The sequence below is a fragment of the Halichoerus grypus genome, chromosome 15 (genome assembly GCF_964656455.1).
Source record: "Halichoerus grypus chromosome 15, mHalGry1.hap1.1, whole genome shotgun sequence".
Lineage (NCBI taxonomy): Eukaryota > Metazoa > Chordata > Mammalia > Carnivora > Phocidae > Halichoerus > Halichoerus grypus.
In genome coordinates, this window is record NC_135726.1 from 43,685,389 (window position 1) to 43,704,861 (window position 19,473).

Below are 19,473 nucleotides of genomic sequence, written 5' to 3' on the forward strand. Positions count from 1 at the left end.
TGCCCTCCCAATACCCTACTAAAATAATAGTAAAGGAGGTAAAAGGTGCAAATCCACAACAAGAGATGGGAATTTCAATAGAAATCAAGAAATAAGACATTTCAGCAGAGTTATTAAAGATGTAAAATAGAGGATGGACACAAAGAACAAATATTGTATGATTCCCCTTATATGAGGTACCTGGAGTAGTCAAATCATAGTCACAGAAGATAGAATGGTGGTTGCCAGGGGCTGTGGGGAGGGGTGAACAGGGAGGCATTGTTTAACAGGTACAGAGTTTCAGTTTGAGTAGATGGAAAAGGTCTGGAGGTAGATGGTGGTGAGGGTTGCACAACACTGTGAATGTAGTTAATGCCACTGAGCCATATTCTTAAAGATGGTGAAAACGGTAAATTGTATTTATGTTTATTTTACCCTATGTATACACAAAAATAGAGAATGGAGGTAACCACTAAAGCCAAGTACAGAAGGCCAAAGACTGGAATGCACATGGTGGGGGGGAGGGAAACGGCAGTCAAGCAGGGAGCGAATCATCCCCGGGACCCCCAAGTGGCTTGTGTCATATAAATACCCAGTACTACAAAGGGTAGGCATAAGACAAGGGCTGAGCCTTACCCTCTCCCCACTACTCTGAACAAACAGCCATGTGATGGCTTGACATGGCACCCCACGCCCAGGAAAATGGCAGAGGTTCTTCTCTAAAAAAGAATTGAACATCCCCAAACTCCCACAGTCTTGCTTTTAGAGGTCTGCCAGTTAAATGTCTAAGAGAGCGGCTTCCAACCTGATGACCCTAAGTGAAGTCCTTCAGTCTGAGTCCACTGCAAGCACAGAGGCCCCATCACAGAGAGGATTTACGATCTGGTTCTCCTATGTGCTCCAGTAGTCACCAGAGCTGGATGAAAGCCTCCAAAATGAAGACTCACTCAAAGACAGCACACAAAACGTACACCCAAGAGGCGAGGGGCATCCTCATACAATGGAACTGTCAATAAAGCAAAGGCTGCACATAGAACAAGACACCACCCGGACATAAGGGGCCCACCTAACAATGCATGCAGCCTCGGTCCCGCACGACAGAAATAAAGGCAACTCGGGAATGGAAAAGAAGTTTAAAATACCTCTAAGTACTACCCCCGTGAGAGAAACCTTCATTTAACATAGCTAGAAATTAAGATAATGTCTAAAATGGATGAATCAAGACCTGGTGATGTAAGCATATTATTTAGAGAAAACACCAAGAGAAACAGCCGAATGAGTTAAAAGGGGTTGGCCTCCATAGGACCACGGTGGGGGAGAGGTAGGCTGGGAATAATTGCTATCCAATATAAGCCCTTCTGCATGATTTGATGGTTTAACCTTATGCATGTATTAGCAGCACTTTGATTTTTTTTTTAATTTTTTTTTTTAAAGAAAATGCCTGGAAGGTTTTGGTTTTATTTTTTTGTTGTTGTTGTTTTTTTTTTCTCGTGTAGCGTTGTTTCATTCTGGAATTTTCCAATTAAGCTTTTGGCTAAACACATACATATGATAATGATAATTATTCAGGAATCGGGAGGTTTGTAAAAACGTTGTGTGCCATTAGAGTAATCAAGCTCAGCTCTAACACATCTTGGCTTTTCAGGATAATTAGACCACACTGGAGGCCCAGATGGGGTGAATGAGAAAGCCATGGGTGTCTGCCACATAGTAACAAGAAAACATCACCCAGAACTACTCAACTGGCAATTGAAATTTGCATGTTAACTTAGTACACAACAAGAAATGAATAAAAAATGCCTGGATGTGAGGCAAAACATTTCACTTTAAAAACAAACATAGAACATAGGTGTGATAACGAAGCTCCTACACAACTCATTTTAAGCCCTCAAGCATTAAAATAGAATCTGTAGGGCTCCTGGGTGGCTCAGTTGGTTAAGCGACTGCCTTCGGCTCAGGTCATGATCCTGGAGTCCCGGGATCGAGTTCCGCATCGGGCTCCCTGCTCAGCAGGGAGTCTGCTTCTCTCTTTGGCCGTCCTCCCTCTCGTGCTCTCTGTCTCTCATTCTCTCTCTCTCAAATAAATAAATAAATAAAATATTTTTTAAAAATTAAAAAAATAGCATCTGTAAAGCTAGAAGTGGTTCCTCCATATCTCCTATTTTTTAAAAAGGTCACCTTCTACTGTGAGCATCTTTCTTGAAAATTCACAAAACACCAAAAAATCGTGTGTCTATTAATTCACCCGACAGAGATGTTCTGCATGTCTGCACAAGTTCCTGAGTTGGTACTAAGAATGCAGAGGCGCCAAGGCATATACAGTCCCTGCTGTCAGCACAACTTACTGACCCGGGTAGAAAATGGATACAGAACTAGGCAATTCACCTCAACGTGATTAGCTCAACGGCAGAATTAGCACAGGTTGGATAGGATCGTATGGACCGAGCAACTGTCTCAGACAGCCGCTCTCGGGACAGCAGTGAGAAGGCCCTGGGACTGGATATCTAGACGAGGAGCCTCAGGGAAAAGACTTCAGAGGGAGAAGAATCCCAGAGAAGTCTAATGTGGCTTCCTGAACCGAGGGACGAAGGCTGGAGGGTAGAGACAATGAAAGAGGACTTTAACTGCCTCCAATTTTGACCTCAAACTTTCTAGTTGGGTTCTTCTTTCCAGCCTGTCCCTTGGCTCAGGTGGAAGACCCTGTGGGCAAAGCATCCCGTGCTGAGAACCAAAACTACCCCCTCAAGCAATAATGACTGTCCTGAGCCAGTAGACCCTGCCCAGGACTGTCTTTAAGATAGTGATCCATTTGCGCTTCACCGCCTACCTGCTCACACCCACCCACCTTTGTCCCACATTTTCCTAATAAACCTGGAAGTATTTTCTGCACTTTGGAGATAATCTTAGAGACCCTAGTCTACTGTCTTCCCCGAGGTTGGCCTCACTGAAGTAAAGTCCTTTCTCGTTTCCCCACCACCCATCTCGTGCCTTTGGATTTCGTCAGTGGTGAGTGGCCGAACCTGGTCTGTTTGAGACAACACCATCCCCCCACCCGCCCACCAGGGATTGTGCACCACCCCAACTGACTACAAGAGCAGACAGTCGAGGGGTTAGAGGTAAGACAGGAGAATTTAGCAGGAGCCAGTTCACACAACAGACCCTAGGTTATTCTAAGGTCATAGAGCTGCAAGGAGTCATTGAAGGTTTTTTGGGATAGGACTTGAGGACCAGGTCTGGCATCATAAGATTTACATTTTAGAAAGATTTTCCTTGGATAAATTCATTAGAGACTAGTTTCTATTATTTTGCTTACTTTCCAGTCACACACACTTCTTACCCATTTCTGTTGTTTGTTGTTAAGGTCATTGGACAGATATTTGAGTAGTGGTAAGATTAATAATATAACTAGGGGAGCCTGAGTGGCTCAGTCGGGTAAGAGTCTGACTCTTGATCTTGGTTCAAGTCATGATCTCAGGGTCGTGAGGTCGAGCCCTGCCTCAGGCTCCTCGTTGGGCATGGAGTCCACTGGAGATTCTCTCTCTCAAAATAAATAAATAAAAATATTTTTTAAAAAAGATTAATGTAACTAATTACAGAGTGCTATTAAGTTTACAAAGCACTTTACTGTATGCACTCTCATGGCAGGTACTTAGGAGGCAAATGGTATAGACTGAGATTTCCAGGTATCACCACTCTTCCACCTTGTGTCCACGGAAGATACTGATAACCAATCATGGCACAAAGTCCTGATGGTTTCAGACACATCCTCAGAATTGTCAACACGAATCTCCTGGCAGGCAGTGCCATCTACTTGAGTTGTCCTCTGATGAAAAATTCGATCTGCCATCCTAGAATGAGGTAAAGCACATCCATTATAGAAGCATACGGATGAGGTTGAAATTCATGATTTCCCATCTTAGTGTTGGATCTAAGTTACTTGATATCCCTGAGCCTCAGTTTCCTCATTTAAAAATAAGAAGGGCACCTGGGTGGCTCAGTTGGTTGAGCGGCCAACTCTTGATTTCAGCTCAGGTCATGATCTCAGGGTAGTGAGCTGGAGCCCTGACTCAAGCTCAGGGCTCAGCAGGGAGTCTGCTTGAGGATTCTCTCTCTCCCTCTCCCTCTGCCCCTCCCCCCTCTCAGTCTCAATAAATAAATCTTTTTTAAAAATTAGAAATAAAAACATGTTATTCAGAGCTACTATTAATTAAAAGGCAGCAAATAGGGGCACCTGGGTAGCTCAGTCAGTCAAGCGCCTGACTTCGGCTCCGGTCATGATCTCAGGATTGATCCCTGAGTTGGGGGGGGGGGGGTCCCTGCTCAGCGGGGAGTCTGCTTGTTCCTCTGCCTCTCCCCCTGCTCGTGCTCTCTCATGATCTCTCGCTCTCTCTCAAATGAATAAAATCTTTTTAAAAGATTTTATCTTTTAAAAGATAAAAATAAAAGGCAGCAAACAATGAAATTGTATCATCTGTGCATTTACTTATGGAAATTCAATGATGATGCTCTGAAAAGAGAGAGCGAGAGGGACAGAAATCAGTCACAATTCCACATAATGTACTGGCACCGCAGACCAAACATGGGACCATCAATTAGTCTCAGTTTTAATGTGTATCTCATAGAATGAGCATCTCACTGCACAGAGAGTGGTTCTTTGAAGGGACATATTTTCCAAAAACATAAGCCTTAAATGCAAGCCAACAATGTCATGTTACTTAACTGAAAGGCTAGCAGTCTATCCCAACTCTAGAAGAAAAACTGACTGGGAGGGCCTCTCTAAGGATAAAATGGACATATGCCTAATGGATATATATAACCAAAAAAATCTCCCAAATTCCACTTCCAATTAGATTGAAAAGGTCACAGCAGACAATCACTTCCCCTGTAATAATGGGGGGGAGGGAATGGGTAAAGTACAATATGTTTCTTTTTACAGATATCACAAAGTAGTCTAAAGGAACTAAATTCTGGAGAAGGGGGACAAGACTTCATAGATGAGAAGAGATTAGTGGCTACTGGGGGCATTTACCACATCTGGGCATGGGCAGGCAAATAACGGGGCCTGCCACAGTCAGAGGGCTCTGCTTGGCGAAGAAGAAACTACTAATACTTTAAACATCTCTATGGGGTAAAGCAACAGATAAGAATAGATGAAAATTCAAAACACAGACCTAGTCTTCCTCTTTGGTTAAATGGGTGGCAGTGCAGAAGGCTGGGGCCTGAACTGAAAGACATCATCATTTCCTGATGCTTGGGTCCAGGTCCTACTAGAAGGGGAAGCCTGTAGGACACACAAATCATATCTTGCCCTAAAGGCATTTGAAGCCCAGGTGAACTTGTTATACTGTGATTTATAATACATATTTGGTCTTCATCCTGTTTCTGGAACAGAGCTCCTAAAACACTTGGAATTTCCTAAGTAATGATAGTGATAAAGGTGTCTTCTTGTATGTAAATGAGGTAACTTCTAGAAAGCGCCTAAGAATGGAGGCTGGTTGCCAGTGCAGTGGACCTGGTAGTTACAGGGTTAGACCTCTCAGTGCCACCCTCCCATTCTCTACCCCCCACTCCGTTGCCTCCAGGGAGGCAAGAGAGTCTGGAGATTGAATCAATGGCCAATGGCCAATGAGTTAACCAACCATGTCTGCGTAATGAAGCTTCCATAATAACCCAAAAGGATGGGGTTTTGAGAGTTTCCAGGTTGGTGAAGATGCAGAGACGCAGGGAGGGCGGCATGCCTAGAGAGGGCATGAAAGCTCCAGGCCCCTTTCCATATACCTTGCCGTGTGCATCTCTTCTGTCTGGCTATTCCTGAGTTATATCCTTTTATGATAAACCAGTGATCTAGTAAGTAAAATGTTTCTCTAGTTCTGTGAGTCACTCTAGCAAATGAATTGAACCCAAGAAAGGGGGTTGTGGGAACCTCTGATTAATAGCCAGTTGGTCAGAAGTATGGTAACAACCTGGACTTGTGACTGAGTCTGAAGTCCAAGAGGGCTTGGGGGTCGTTGGAACCCCCAATCTGTAGCTGGTTGGTTGGAAGCACAGGTGATAACCTGGGCTTGTGATTGGCATCTGAAAGGGGGGCAGTCTTGTAGGACTGAGACCTCAACCTGTGGGATCTGATGCTATCTCTATGTAGATAGTGTTAGAATTGAGTTGAATTGTAGGACACCCCAGCTGGTGTCCAAGAATCGCTTGTTGTTATGGAACTCCCTATATGCACATTGGAATTGGGATCTTGTGGCTCTTAAGCAGGGGAGCAACATGGGATTTGGGTTTTTGGAAGCCATGGTAAATGAAACATGTCACAGTTCTCAACTGTTTCCCAGCACACAAGGTGGAGATTCATATACATAATATACTATGGGCTATCACACTGATCAGCTACAATTATGCATGGTTTCTGGTGCCATAGGGTGCGGGAAACCATGAGTTGCAAGACATTAACTAGAAGCAACAAGATTGGTGATCCATGGAGTGTAGCTAGAGGAGTACTCTTGGTTTCAGTATTGGATACCTGGTTCAGTCCTGGGGCCAGTGATGCGAATGAGGAGCATGGATAAAGGGCAGGTTTATTTGGGGAAAGGAAGGGTACAGATGCAGATAATTTTGAACATGTTGGGTTGGAAGTGCCTGTGAGACACACCCCAAACAACTGCATCTAGAAAGTACATAGTTTGTGTGACATGGGAGTCAGGAGATCCGGAAGGAAGATGTAAATCTGGGAATCATCAGCTTTGAGATGGAAAAGGATGAGCTCAGGAAGCATGAGAAGCTAAGCTAGGTTCCAGGCCTGGAAGGGAAAGGAATGAACATGAGTAAGAGCTCAATTCCCTGTCAGGAAGCCGGTACTGAAGCAGGTTATCTCATAGCCTTCCTTTGAAGCCATTGTGCACCAGGCTCAACACAACCTCTAGTCTTCTTTCCTGCTTCCTGCTCTCCGCGTTGCCGCGCTTCTGGGTGAAGAAAGGGCGGCTAAAACAGAATGGCGAAATGAGGCAACAAGGGGCTAAATCATACATGTTTTTATAAGCCTAAGTAGAGAGTCTGGCTTTCACTCTGTGTGACAAAGGATCACTGGGGAGAGGAGTATTGAGTAGAGGAAGGATGTGATTTGACTTAGATTTTGGCAAGATCCCTCTGGCTGCTGTGTGGAGAATTAACTACTTGGGGCAAGAACAGAGGTAGAGGGACCTTTTAGGAGGCAATTGCAGTAACCCTGGGCAGGGTAAGTGGGGTTTGTTGTAGAGGGGTAGCGATGGAGATGGTGAGAAGTGATCAGATTCAGTTTACATTTTATAGATGGAAAGGACAGGATTTGCAATCAGAACAGATTTCGGGGTGAGAGAGAAGTCAAGGATGACTCCAAGGATGAGCAGTTGAATAAATGGTACCAGTTACCTCAGTGGTGAATAGTGGGCAAAGGTTAATTTTAGAGGGAAAATAGGGAGCATTGCTTTGGAGACACAAAGTTAATTAGATGCCGATTAGACATCCAATTAGAGAGGCTGAGGAGACTATGGCTTATATGAATCCAGAGTTCACAGAATTGATCAAAGCAGCAGACAAATGCTTGGGATTGGTCTGTGTAGAGTGGCACTGAAAGCCACGGGTCTAGATGAGACCATCTCAAAAGTGTTGGACAGAGTCCCCGCTCCAGCAGCTGCGAAGGGGAGTAGAGGAGGGGGCTTGGTTGGGTTATGGGATGCTGTAATGGGGTCTTGAGAGCTTCAAGAGGGGCACAGTAGCCTCAAAGGGGAAAGGACCGTGTCTTAAAAGGGCTCGCCAGGAGCTCACAGGCGGATGGGCCACTTTCCAGGCTGAGAGATCCGCATTAGCAGACACGGGACGCAAGACAAAATACGACGGGTCTGGAAATGGCGGAGGCCGCAGGTGAGGTCAAGAGGGCCGCGCGCGCCTCCACTCCAGCCCACCGTGTCCTGGCGACACAAGGTACTTCGCCTCTCCCTGAATCGCTTCTGAAGCGGCGCGACCACCGCCGCCCTGAACTAGGCCAAGCAGCACCGACGGGACTACTGCGACCGCCGGGGTAAGCTGAGCCGCCCGCAGTCGGCCGAGTCTCGCGAGAGCGCGGCCTCGCCAGCCCAGCATGCCCCGCGCCGCCGCCGCTGCTGCCGCCGCCGCCGCCGCGCCGCGGCTTGAGGGCGGGAGGCTGGGGGAGGGTAGCGGAGCCGGCGCCGCCGCCATGTTGGGTCTGAGGCGGCTGCTGTAGGCGCCGACGGAGCGAGCGGGCTTGCGGAGCGGCGACAGCGGCGTGGGATCTGCCTCTCTGCGAGCGGCCCGGAGCGGCGGCGGCGGCGGCGCCATGAGCGGGGGCACCCCTTACATCGGCAGCAAGATCAGCCTTATCTCCAAGGCGGAGATCCGCTACGAGGGCATCCTCTACACCATCGACACCGAGAACTCCACCGTAGCCCTCGCCAAAGGTACGCCGGGGCGGGCCTCGGGGTGGGGTGCTGCGCCCGGCTCTCGGCCCGCGGCCTCCTCGCTCCCTCCTTGCCCCCGCCGTGGTCCTCCCGGAGGCCGCTCCCTTCCCTCCCTCCGGGCCCGGGCGTCGCGGGCCGGGCCGCGGCCTCCCCTGGGCTTCCTGGCTTCTACCCCGAAGGTCCGCGCCTTCAATCCGGGAACTACAGGACCGAGAGCGGGGCGGGCGGGGCGGCCCTGAAGTCCGAGAACGGGCCGGAGAACACGGAGAGACGTGTCTTCCAACTCCGAAATTCGGGGGTTCTGTCGTCTTGCCACAAAACAAAGCCTGAGTATTCAAAGAATTTTTCCGCCTAGCTCGAGTTTAGTGATTTGTTGATTCTAAGGCACCTATTTTCTCACGTTCTTAATTTCGATTCGTTACGGTATTCATCAGGTGAACTGTTAAGTAATGTGCCAAAACTTTGGGTTTGCTCAGCGACGCAGACGGTCTCCAAATGCCACCGGGTACCATCGAGCAGATCGCATCCCACTTGTCTCCTACGTGGTATTTACCTGTTAAACCGGAATCCTTCTCAAAGGCTGTTGTGCAACCATCTCTTTAAAAACGCTTGCGCTTCTCGCATCGACCCTGTTTCTGGAAAGCCGGTGGGGAGGAGGGGTCAAGCTTGATCCACGACCCTTGTTCCGAAGGCAGATCTGAGGAGTCGGTGGGCGCTGACCGGTCCCTGTGGAGGCTCCCTGGGATGGCGAGTTCTGGGCGTTGAGGAGGAAAGTGTCGTACGCGTAGTATTTCATTAAGCGTCGCACAGTCTGAGTGGGTTTTGTTTCCGTTCACACGTGCTGTGCCTTCGCTCCGCCAGAAAACCAGGAAGAAGATAAACTTTAGCTCCTGCTCTTAAAACAAATCTCACAAGTCTGAAATACTTAGGAGAGGGTGGCGAGATAACGAAGGTAGCTTCCAGTACATCTAGTAGAGTTATGGGATGAATACCGGCGTAGAGACAGAGGTTCAGGGCTAGGAAGAAATTTTCTAAATCTAAAAAGAAGAAAAATTTATAACTAGTAGGAGAGTCATTTCACAGTATCACACAAGTATTTAGTGACATTTTTGGGGTCCTTTTTATTTTTTTTTTTAAGATTTTATTTATTTTTATTTATTTGACAAAGAGATAGCACAAGCGCGGGGGAGCGGCAGGCAGGCAGAGGGAGGGGGAGTAGACTCTGCTGAGCTAGGAGCCCCATGCGGGGCTCGATCCCAGCATCCTGGGATCATAACCTGAGCCGAAGGCAGACGCTTAACCGACTGAGCCACCCAGGCGCCCCTTGGGGTCCTTTTTAATGACACTCGTGTTGGGACAAATTTTATACCCGAGTAAGGAGTCTTAATTTTATTATTATTTTTTTAAAATCTTCGCTTCTTTTCCACTCCCACCCCATGGATATTTAGCTGTATAGTGTCTTAGTTTTTAAGGCTTTATGAAATTATTAAAAATCTTTGAATATATCATTTTATACAAGAAAACAAAAAGTCTATATTGTTAATGAGCCACATTTAAAAAAAATCCTTTTCAGCTTCTAGAGTCAATAAACTGCAATTTTATTAGTCTGTAATAGTTCAGTTCATATGCCAATTTGTTCCTTGTATCATGACTTGATAAATACAGCAATGAAAATATTTTTTTAAATCATTGAATGTATATCCGTACTTACGGCTTTGATAATTAATCCCACATACATAATATATGCTTTCCTTAAGCAGTAGGAGCTATTTAATATGTAACAGAGGTTTGGGAATCCAATTGTATTTGCAAAAACTGAAGTTACAAATTTTGGTAGCTTATTCTACTTAGCAATATCTAATCTAAAACCCCTACATGGCTATCCAGTCAACACTGGGCACTTCAAATTTCAGAATTAGAAGTGGGGTGTTTGGTCTTAAAATTTTAGAATTTATATGACTTGTGAAGTAATTTGATATCTGATATTCCACCTTTTTCAAAATTTGGAGGAAGAATGGCACTCTAACAGATTAAAGCCAAAGTTTGTTTATGGAGTTTAGAATACAATATGTATTTGCATTTAGAGATCCCTGTTATCTTTGTGAACTATCAATTGAGTTAATCTCTTCAAATGACATTCTTAGAATTCTCTTTTGGAAGTTAATTTTTTTCCCCTCTGGGAAGAGTTTTTTTCCCCCCTTTTATTGTGAAATACCCCACATGTTGAAAAGATACATAGATAAGAATGAAATATTTTTAAACAGAGATCCTTGTAACTACCACCCTGGGCAAGACAGACATTGCCAGCATCCCAGAATCCTCCCACTCCCTGCATCTTCCCATCACCACTACTACCCACTTAAGCTGGATATAAACATTATTTAACATTTATAGTCTTATCAATTAAGTTTACATCCCTAAATAATAGAGTTTACATTTGTCCTTTTTTGAACTCTATATAAATGGAATCATCTTGTATATATTTGATTTTGTTTTGTTGTGGCATAGTATTTCATCAGGAATATAACAAGTTTATTCTGCATTTGTTTTTAATATTCTACAGTTAATGTTTAAGTTGTTTACAGTTTTTGCTATCGTGAACAGTGCCTTTATGAACATTTGTGTTTAAGTGCACTGATGCCTGTTTGTGTACTTTTCTTGAGGGTGTATATTTGAATTGAAGGATCGTGGGGAAGGTGTGTATTAGGTAATGCCAAGCAGTTTCATTGTTGTTTACTAGTTTTTATTTCAGTTATTAGTATATGAGAGTTCTAGTTCCACATCCCTTACCAACAATAATACTTAGTACCAGATATTTTAATTCCAGTCTGGTGAGTGTGATTGTACCTGGCTTTAAACTTCCTGATTACTAATGAGCTGAACACTTTTTCATATCCTAGTCATTTGGATTTCACCTTTCATGAAATGCCTTTGAAATCTTTTGCCCATTTTACTACTGAAATATGGGTCTTTTTCTAGAGTTCAATATTCTGAGTACGAATCCTTTGCTGGGTATATCTGTTGCAAACATCTTTTCCCATTTAATGGTTTCTTTTGGTGAACAGAAGTTCATTTTAATGTAGGCATGTTTATTACTCTTTTATTTATGGCTAGTGTTTCTTTTTTTTTTTTTTTAAAGGAATTTTCCCGTACCCCAAGGTCATGAAGATACTTTGATTACTTTTTCAGAACTTTTTTGTTTCCCTTTTCACTTAAATTTAGTAAGGGATTCACTTGGTTTACATGATCCAGATTAAAACTTAGGTCTTTGCTTGGATGTTACTTAAAATTTAAATTCATGTGGAACTATAAAATGCTCTTAAAATTTTGGATTAGTTATATTTGATATGGCATATAGTTATGGTGACCATATGGCCTGGTTTACCCTGGTGGAAAGTCCTTGTTTGTGCCTGTTGTTGTGGCACAATTATTAAAACATCCCTTTTCGGGTGCTTGGGTGGCTCAGTCGTTAAGCGTCTGCCTTCAGCTCAGGTCATGATCCCGGGGTCCTGGGATCGAGTCCTGCGTCAGGGAGCCCGCTTCTCCCTCTCCTTCCTGCTTGTGCTCTCTCTTGCTATCTCTGTCTCTCTCTCTCTCAAATAAATAAAACCTTTTTTTTAAAATAAAAAAAAACCTTAAAAAAACAAAAATAAAGCATCCCTTTTCTCTCTTGAAAATGTTCCAGTTTGGGTAATAAATTGTATGATCACACTAAATATAATCAAAAGCCCAGTCCCGGAGGTAGTAACTAACTGGGTGATGTCCTTTATTTTCTGCTAGAGATTTCACAGACTAGCTCTAGCTCTGTAAAGGTAACATTGAAGTAAGTTTGATGGACTTTGATACACAGAATCTTCTATATGAATGTGAAGGAGTCTTAAAGGCAACCTAGTAAGAGACTGATGTCAGTCTATTAAGTATGTTAATAGATCATTTGGTCTGTAGTTTGTCTCTTGGAGTCTTTGTCACAGCTCTGAGTTTATTTTCTTCCTAACACTGATTATGACCTGCATGTAATCTTCTTTGCTTATTTGCAGGTGTTTATTGTCACCTTCCCTCCCCCGTAGAGTCTGAGCTCCTGGGAGAACGAATGTTTATTTAATGAATAAATGGAAATGATTTAACATTTTAGTTTTAGTTTATTAATCTTGTAGAAATCTCTTGGGGGAATCTCCAAATAGTACTTTCCATGTTCACAATTGTATATCTCTTTAAAATTGAAATGCTTAAGATAATGTTGCCCCCCACCCTGCCCCCAATAGTGAGAGATTTTGGAGAACAGAAATGCAGGAGGATAAAATCTTACAACAAAACTGACATTGTTAGGGAGATGGAGTTTTTACCTTATGACTCAAGCTCAGTTATAATTTTCATTTAAAATTTAAGGGAAGAATTAGTTCAGGATATTTGAGGGAATTGGAAGTGGTGGCATGCATGAATAGTTTGTAGAATATTTCCGATTACTGTATATTCAAACCTATGTCTGTGAATATGATGCCCAAGCACATACTAGAGCCTGGATACCAAGAGATTGCCCACAGAATGGAAGTTTCACGAATGCAGAGTTTTTGTCTCATTCACTGCTCTATCCTTGGTGCCTAGAACAGTGCCTTGACATAGCAAGCCCCTGGTAAATATTTGAATAAATGAAAGGATAGTTGTAGTTATCGAAGATTTCTAATTATGGGAATTTCAAAGTTGGAGAAAGTACATATTTCCCATAAGTGTTATGTTTGTAGATTTCTACAATATTTAAATAAAATGGGCTAAAATGAGTGAAATTCTTATGTAATATATATTAAGTTAGCTATACCGGGATAATTCACCACTCAAATGAAAACCAGGTTGCCACTGCATTAGGAAAAGAGACTTTGTGAAGAAGAATGATTAATGAGCCAGCTGCTTTTAAAATGATTTGTCCTTAAAATCAAGGCATTCGTAGAGGACTATCAAAGCTGGTCATGGATTATTTACTTAAGTCAGCTGCTAAGTCCTGCCCATTGGTATGTCTTAGCCACTTCTTGATTGTTAATTAGCCACATACTCATAAACTCCATTGAGTGAGTAGGAGAGCTTTGTAGGATGAATGAAATTCCTGTGAAGTGCTTTATTGGTTTTTTGTGTTCTCACATGAGTTGGGGACCTAATCTAGCAATTCACAAAATCACTACCTAGAATGTCAAAGATCTGGTAACACTTCAAGCTGTAGTTTCTTTTGGTTGCCCTGTTTAGTGAGGTTGCCAGAACTTGGAGCCTTGGAAACAGTTTATTGTTGCTATACAGTCCACAGAAATATTTAGTAATTTGGGGAGTCTGAAGTCAGTGCCAGAAACTAACTACATTTTCCAGTGGAGTAAGATAAGCTGTGGCTTTCTGAATCAGAAGTAGAGAAAACAGCATAAAGCCTGAAGAAAATAATAATAGAAGGAAGGAAATAGGAAGAGTAAAGAAATTTTATCTGTGCTTGACACACAGCAAGAGTTTTATAGTGTTTATAACTCAGTGTCAAAGTAATAATACCAGTAACTGCAGATGGTTTAACTTGAGTTTACTACTCCATGGTAGAAGATGCCCTCTACAGGAACAATTTACCTTTTTATTTCTCTATGCTTTACATTAAGAGAGAGGCACATGTGTGCACGTGGGGGAGGGACAGAGGGAGAGGGGAGAGAGAATCTTAAGCTGGCTCTAAGCTCCTGGAGCCCGACCACAGGGCTTGATCTCACAACCCTGCGATCATGACCTGAGTGGAAATCAAGAGTCCAACAATTAACTGACTGAGCCACCCAGGCACCCCTGAAGTAGTACTTTAATTAGCCATATTAAAATCTAGATATCATTGAAGTAAGTTTTTTAATGTTTAAAGTGTGAGTTAGTTTGTAAAATATTTCATTCACGGGGATGTTATTCTAGTTTTGTTTTTTTGTGTTTTTTTAAGATTTATTTATTTATTTGGGGTGGGGGGCAGAGGGAGAGGGAGAATGAGAGAGAATAGAATCTCACACAGACTCCCTGCGGGGCTCGATCTCAACCCTGAGATCATGACTTGAGCAGAAATCAAGAGTCCAGCGCTTAACCGACTGAGCCACCCAGGTACCCCTCTTATTCTAGTTTTGTGGGGTGTTTATTTCTCAAAGAAAATGTGGCCCAAAAGGCCAGTTGGAATGCTTAGTAGCTCTTTGGCCTTGGACACGTTATTTAACCCCTAGTTTTAACTTGTTTTTTTTTTAAGTTGTTTTTTTTTTAATTTATTTATTTGACAGAGAGAGACACAGCAAGAGAGGGAACACAAGCAGGGGGAGCGGGAGAGGAAGAAGCAGGCTTCCCGCCAAGCAGGGAGCCCAATGCGGGGCTCAGTCCCAGGACCGTGGGATCATGACCTGAGCCGAAGGCAGACACTTAACGACTGAGCCACCCAGGCATCCCTTAACTTGTTCTTTTAACTAGAGATAATAGTGCCCATCATTCAGTCATTCTGAGAATTAAATGAGGTAGTATCAGAAGTGACTAGTTTATTGTAGGTGCTTAATAGAGAGTAACTCAGGGCGCCTGGGTGGCTCAGTTGGTTAAGCGACTGCCTTCAGCTCAGGTCATGATCCTGGAGTCCCAGGATCGAGTCCCGCATCAGGCTCTCTGCTCAGCAGGGAGTCTGCTTCTCCCTCTGACCCTCCCCCCTCTCGTGCTCTCTCTCTCTCAAATAAATAAAATCTTAAAAAAAAAAAAAAAGAGAGAGTAACTCATTGTTTTTTCCAGCCACCATCTCCATCTCTGTCTCTCTAGACCTGAACTCCGTAAGTCATTCAGACCTACTGTAATCTACAGTCTGTTGAACTTACTACCTTTCACTGTTCCACATCCCCCTCCTGGCTTTACTCCCCTCTTTATCCTGTTTAAATTCCATGAGCAGTTACAATCAGTACTTACCATAACCCCTCTGCACTTCTGCTTTCTTGTACAAGCTTAGAGAAACCACAGTCCTGATTATATCAACACAGACATGCTGACCAGTTTTACTCTAAATTTACCTTCACTAACCTCATCAGTCATGGTTACTTTCCTGCAGTCATACTGTATTTCCATAGTCTACTCATTCCATTTTTTTGCATGAATCTTTCATTCCTTCTGTTTTCCTCCTCCAATACCTCCTACCCATCTTCACTTTCAACCTGTGGACCTTGCTTCCTATTTAATTGAGGAAAGAATAGCAAGCAGAAGAGAATTTTGATTAACTCATCCCACAACCCCACATATACCCACTTACTCAGATCTGTGCTCCACACCTCTACTTTTTCACTGGTCAGTGTAGACAAAGTGTTCTTTCTTCTCTATCAGACCACCCTTCCCCTTATGCAGTAGACTTCATCCCCTCTTGATTCGAGGTCGTTGCTTTAGCAATTCTCTACTCTGTCCTGTAAATTCAATTTTTCCTTCTCTACGAGATCTTTCCTGTCTATGTGGAAATATGATGCTAACTCACCCATCTTAAGAACAAGCAACAAGAAAACACTACTATTTTTTTTTAAACACTACTACTCTTAACTGTTTCTTCTATCACCCCATTTCTATCCTTCCCTTTACACCCAAACTCCTTGAAGGAACTGTCCACACCACTTACTTATATTATTTTTTGAACCCAGTTTATTTAGGTTTTTATTTGCACAGATGACAGACTTCTTACCAAGATCACCAAAGACTTCCGTGTTGCTAAATCCAGTGGTTGGTTCTTATCCTCAGTCTGCTTGACCAGTCACCAATATATGGCACAGTTGGGCTGTTCTCCTTGAAATACTTCATTCATCTGACATTATCCTGGTTTTCTCTCATACCTCATTGGTTGCGTCTCAGTCTCTTTTGTTGATTCTTCAACTCTTAAACCTCCAAATGTTGGCAAGCTCAAGGTCTCATTCTCTGTTTCTGTGTGTGTGTGTCTTTCACTGTATCTTTTAAAAATTTATTTTACCATCTGCACTTTTCTCTTGATAATCTCGTGCAGTTCCTGGCTTTGAATACTCTCTGGACATTATTGACTCCTATCTCCAGCCTGGACTTGTATACCCAACTGCCTCCTTAACACCACCACCTGGAGAAATGTCCAGTAGGTATCCACATACCTGTTTCTCCATCTAATTGAATGACAGTTCATCCTTTTAGTTGGTACGTCCAAAAACCTTTGAATCATCCTTAATTCTTCTGTTCTTCTCACACTTCATATGCATTTCTAGTACTATCACCTCTATTTTGAAAATACATCCAAAATTTGACCTCTTACTGCCTCTACTGCTCTACTTTGGTTTATTATCTCTCACCAGACTTCAGAGACACTCAAGCACTCGTATTTCAATGTTGGCCTCTTATTTGATTCTCTTCTCACCCCCAGTTGTGTTTTGAGTGCATCTTTACCATTTAAAAAAAAAAAAACTACATGGAATGTGTGGGTGGCAAGTTTTTTTAGTGAGCCTGTGTTTTTCTTAATTACTTGGCTGATTATATCATTCTAAATTCAGAATTTTTTTTTTTTTTAAGATTTATTTATTTGAGAGAGCGCCTGCGAGGGGTGGGGGCGAGAGGGAGAGTATCCTCAAGCAGATTCCCTGCTGGGCAGGGAGCCTGGCGCAGGGCTTGATCCCAGGACCCATGAGATCATGACCTGAGCTGAAACCGAGTTGGAAGCTTAACCAGCTGAGCCACTCAGGCACCCCAAGAATCTTTTTCTATAAAACTTTGAAGGTGTTGGTTTGTTGTATTCTAACATTCTGGCGTTGCTGATGCCAATCTGATTCTTAGTCACTTTTCTCTCCAGAAGCTTTATTCTTGGAGTTCAGAAATGTTACCACACTGATTCCTGAGTGGTTCTCTGTGGACCTTATAAATCCGAAGATTCCAAGTATCTTTAACCTAATAAATTCTCTGTCTGCCTTAGATTAGTTTCTGTTCCTCCGTTCTTCACCCATGTTTGTTTTGAATTCCTCTTGAAAGCAATATTGTGTGTGTGTGTATATATATATATATTTTTTTTTTTTTTCTGTTATTTTCATCTATGTCTCTTGGTTTTATAGTCTGGGAGATTAAAATATAAAACCAACTACAAGGGGCGCCTGGGTGGCTCAGTCGTTAAGCTTCTGCCTTCGGCTCAGGTCATGATCCCAGGGTCCTGGGATCGAGCCCCGCATCGGGCTCCCTGCTCGGCGGGAAGCCTGCTTCTCCCTCTCCCACTCCCCCTGCTTGTGTTCCCTCTCTTGCTGTGTCTTTCCGTCAAATAAATAAAATCTTTAAAAAATAAAAAACCAACTACAAGAAAGAAATCACAACTGAAAGCAGCTTAAAGAGTAAAGATTAAATTTAGACTGCAGGTTGGACAAGCTTTTACTTGCTGTTGATAAATCCTACTAAAACTATATGCAAGGGACTTTTTTGTTGTTTTAGGCATAAAACCATAAAGGACAAGGTAGATTTGGAAAGGAATTTGAAAAGCAAATGGATGAATTTAAATGACTTAGAAGAGTTGAGAAAGCTACAACCTAAGTAGATAGTGGGTTAAGCCAAGAACTAACCTGATTTACACCCAGACTCCTAAAAGGCTCAGCAATTGGCATCACCAGTTGCAATGGAAACTAGAAGACTATGAAGTAATGAGGACTGAAGATGGGAGTTCAAAACTGGAAGATTAACTCAAAATTTGTTTTAATGGTGGTCAGATTTCCAATCCCCTTTTGCATTTCACACAACTGGATAGCTATTCTTCTCCAAAACTGGGACTCTCTGGAGAGGGTAAAATAGAGTTTCTGGGAAAACGTGGGCACTGTTAAGAACAGAGGTACTTCCACACTAAAAACAGCTTGGAGCAAATGGGGCATAGAAGCAGCTTGCATCTGCCTGGTGCTTATTATTTAATAAGCTATTCATTCAGGAGAATTACTGAGCACCTACTGTGGCTACATGCTAGACAGTATGCTAGGTGCTAGGAAACAAAAGAGCATTAGAGACAACATTCTTGAGAACATAGCATTTAAGATGCAGCCTGACAGATAATTACAGTTAGCCACATGAAGAGGATATCTAGGAGTAAGTGTCTGGTCCCAGGCCACAGAGAGTTTGCAGTCTATCAGGGAACAGCTAGAGCCCAAACTTTTATCCTGACCCATAACACCTTGCAGCTCACACTTAACTCTCATTCAGGTCCTCAGGTCAGTCAAGTTCCTTCAGATTTGAGGCCTTTACACAAGGTGCCTTTGAATTGGAGTTCTCTTCCCCTACTCCTTATATGGCTGTGGTTGAAGAAATGAACAGTGCAACAGATTAAGAAGTCACAGTGGAAAGAAAAAAACTAAGAGCTCTGGAAGGCTTAAGTGACAGTGAAAATGTGTCAAATAACAAGCTCAGGCACTCTCCCCTCCCCTTTTATTTTGCTTCCACTGCTAAATTTATCTTAATATATTCAGTTTGTCATTTGAATGACAAATGACAAGTCTCAATTTTCTTGGTGGATTTAGGGAGCCATTGAAAGTTTTTTAGCCAATAAGGTAACATGTCAGAGTCTAGCTTTAGGAAGTTTATGCTATAGCATTGTGAAAAAACTGATTGGGGGTGAGGGGAGAGGCTGACAATAGTGATGTCAGTTGGGAGTATTTTAAGAGTTTAGGAAAGAGGAAATACAGGCCTAAACTAGTTAGGAGAGGGAAGAACAGATATATGAGAAATTAGGAAAGTGGGTTGGCCTTAAAAACGTTGACTGGGCAAGGAACAGGGAAGAAATGAGTGATGGTACATATAGTGGTTCCTATCAACTGAAATTGAGAATGGATCAGGAGGGAATTAGGTTTATTTTTCCGTCTGCTTGAGCATCATCACCCCTGCAAAGCCTTCTCTGATTCCCGTAAGTCAAGAAATGCTAGATGTACCTTCTGTGTTCTCTTTTTGTCTTCTATTTTCTTCTTGTGCTTCATGCCTGTCTTACTATGTTTCACAACTAGACATCAGCATCTTTTCCCCCTTGTGTTCATTGTACATAGCAAATTAACTATTTGTTGAACACATAAAGCATTAT

The 19,473-nt window shown here is 42.9% G+C and overlaps 1 protein-coding gene and 1 long non-coding RNA gene across 7 annotated transcripts in view; one reads left to right on the forward strand and one right to left on the reverse strand.

Annotated features, from left to right (window-relative positions):
- Positions 1 to 3,582: 3,582 nt before the first annotated feature.
- LOC118552255 (uncharacterized) lies at positions 3,583 to 4,264 on the reverse strand. The gene is made up of 2 exons (XR_004925440.2): positions 4,211 to 4,264; positions 3,583 to 3,827 (listed from the first exon to the last, which is right to left on the reverse strand). It is a non-coding gene; the product is annotated as an uncharacterized LOC118552255 (long non-coding RNA).
- A 3,875-nt stretch (positions 4,265 to 8,139) lies between these two features.
- Positions 8,140 to 19,473, forward strand: part of LSM14A (LSM14A mRNA processing body assembly factor) — a 58,690-nt gene continuing 47,356 nt past the window's right edge. For 3 of the 6 annotated variants that reach the window (XM_036118572.2, XM_036118579.2, XM_078062830.1), the window contains exon 1: positions 8,141 to 8,429. In XM_036118572.2, the coding sequence (XP_035974465.1) occupies positions 8,309 to 8,429 (121 nt within the window). In that variant the 5' untranslated portion in view covers positions 8,141 to 8,308. Of the gene's footprint in view, positions 8,430 to 19,473 lie in introns of all 6 variants that reach the window. The other 3 variants (XM_036118556.2, XM_036118559.2, XM_078062831.1) reach the window with 2 other exon arrangements.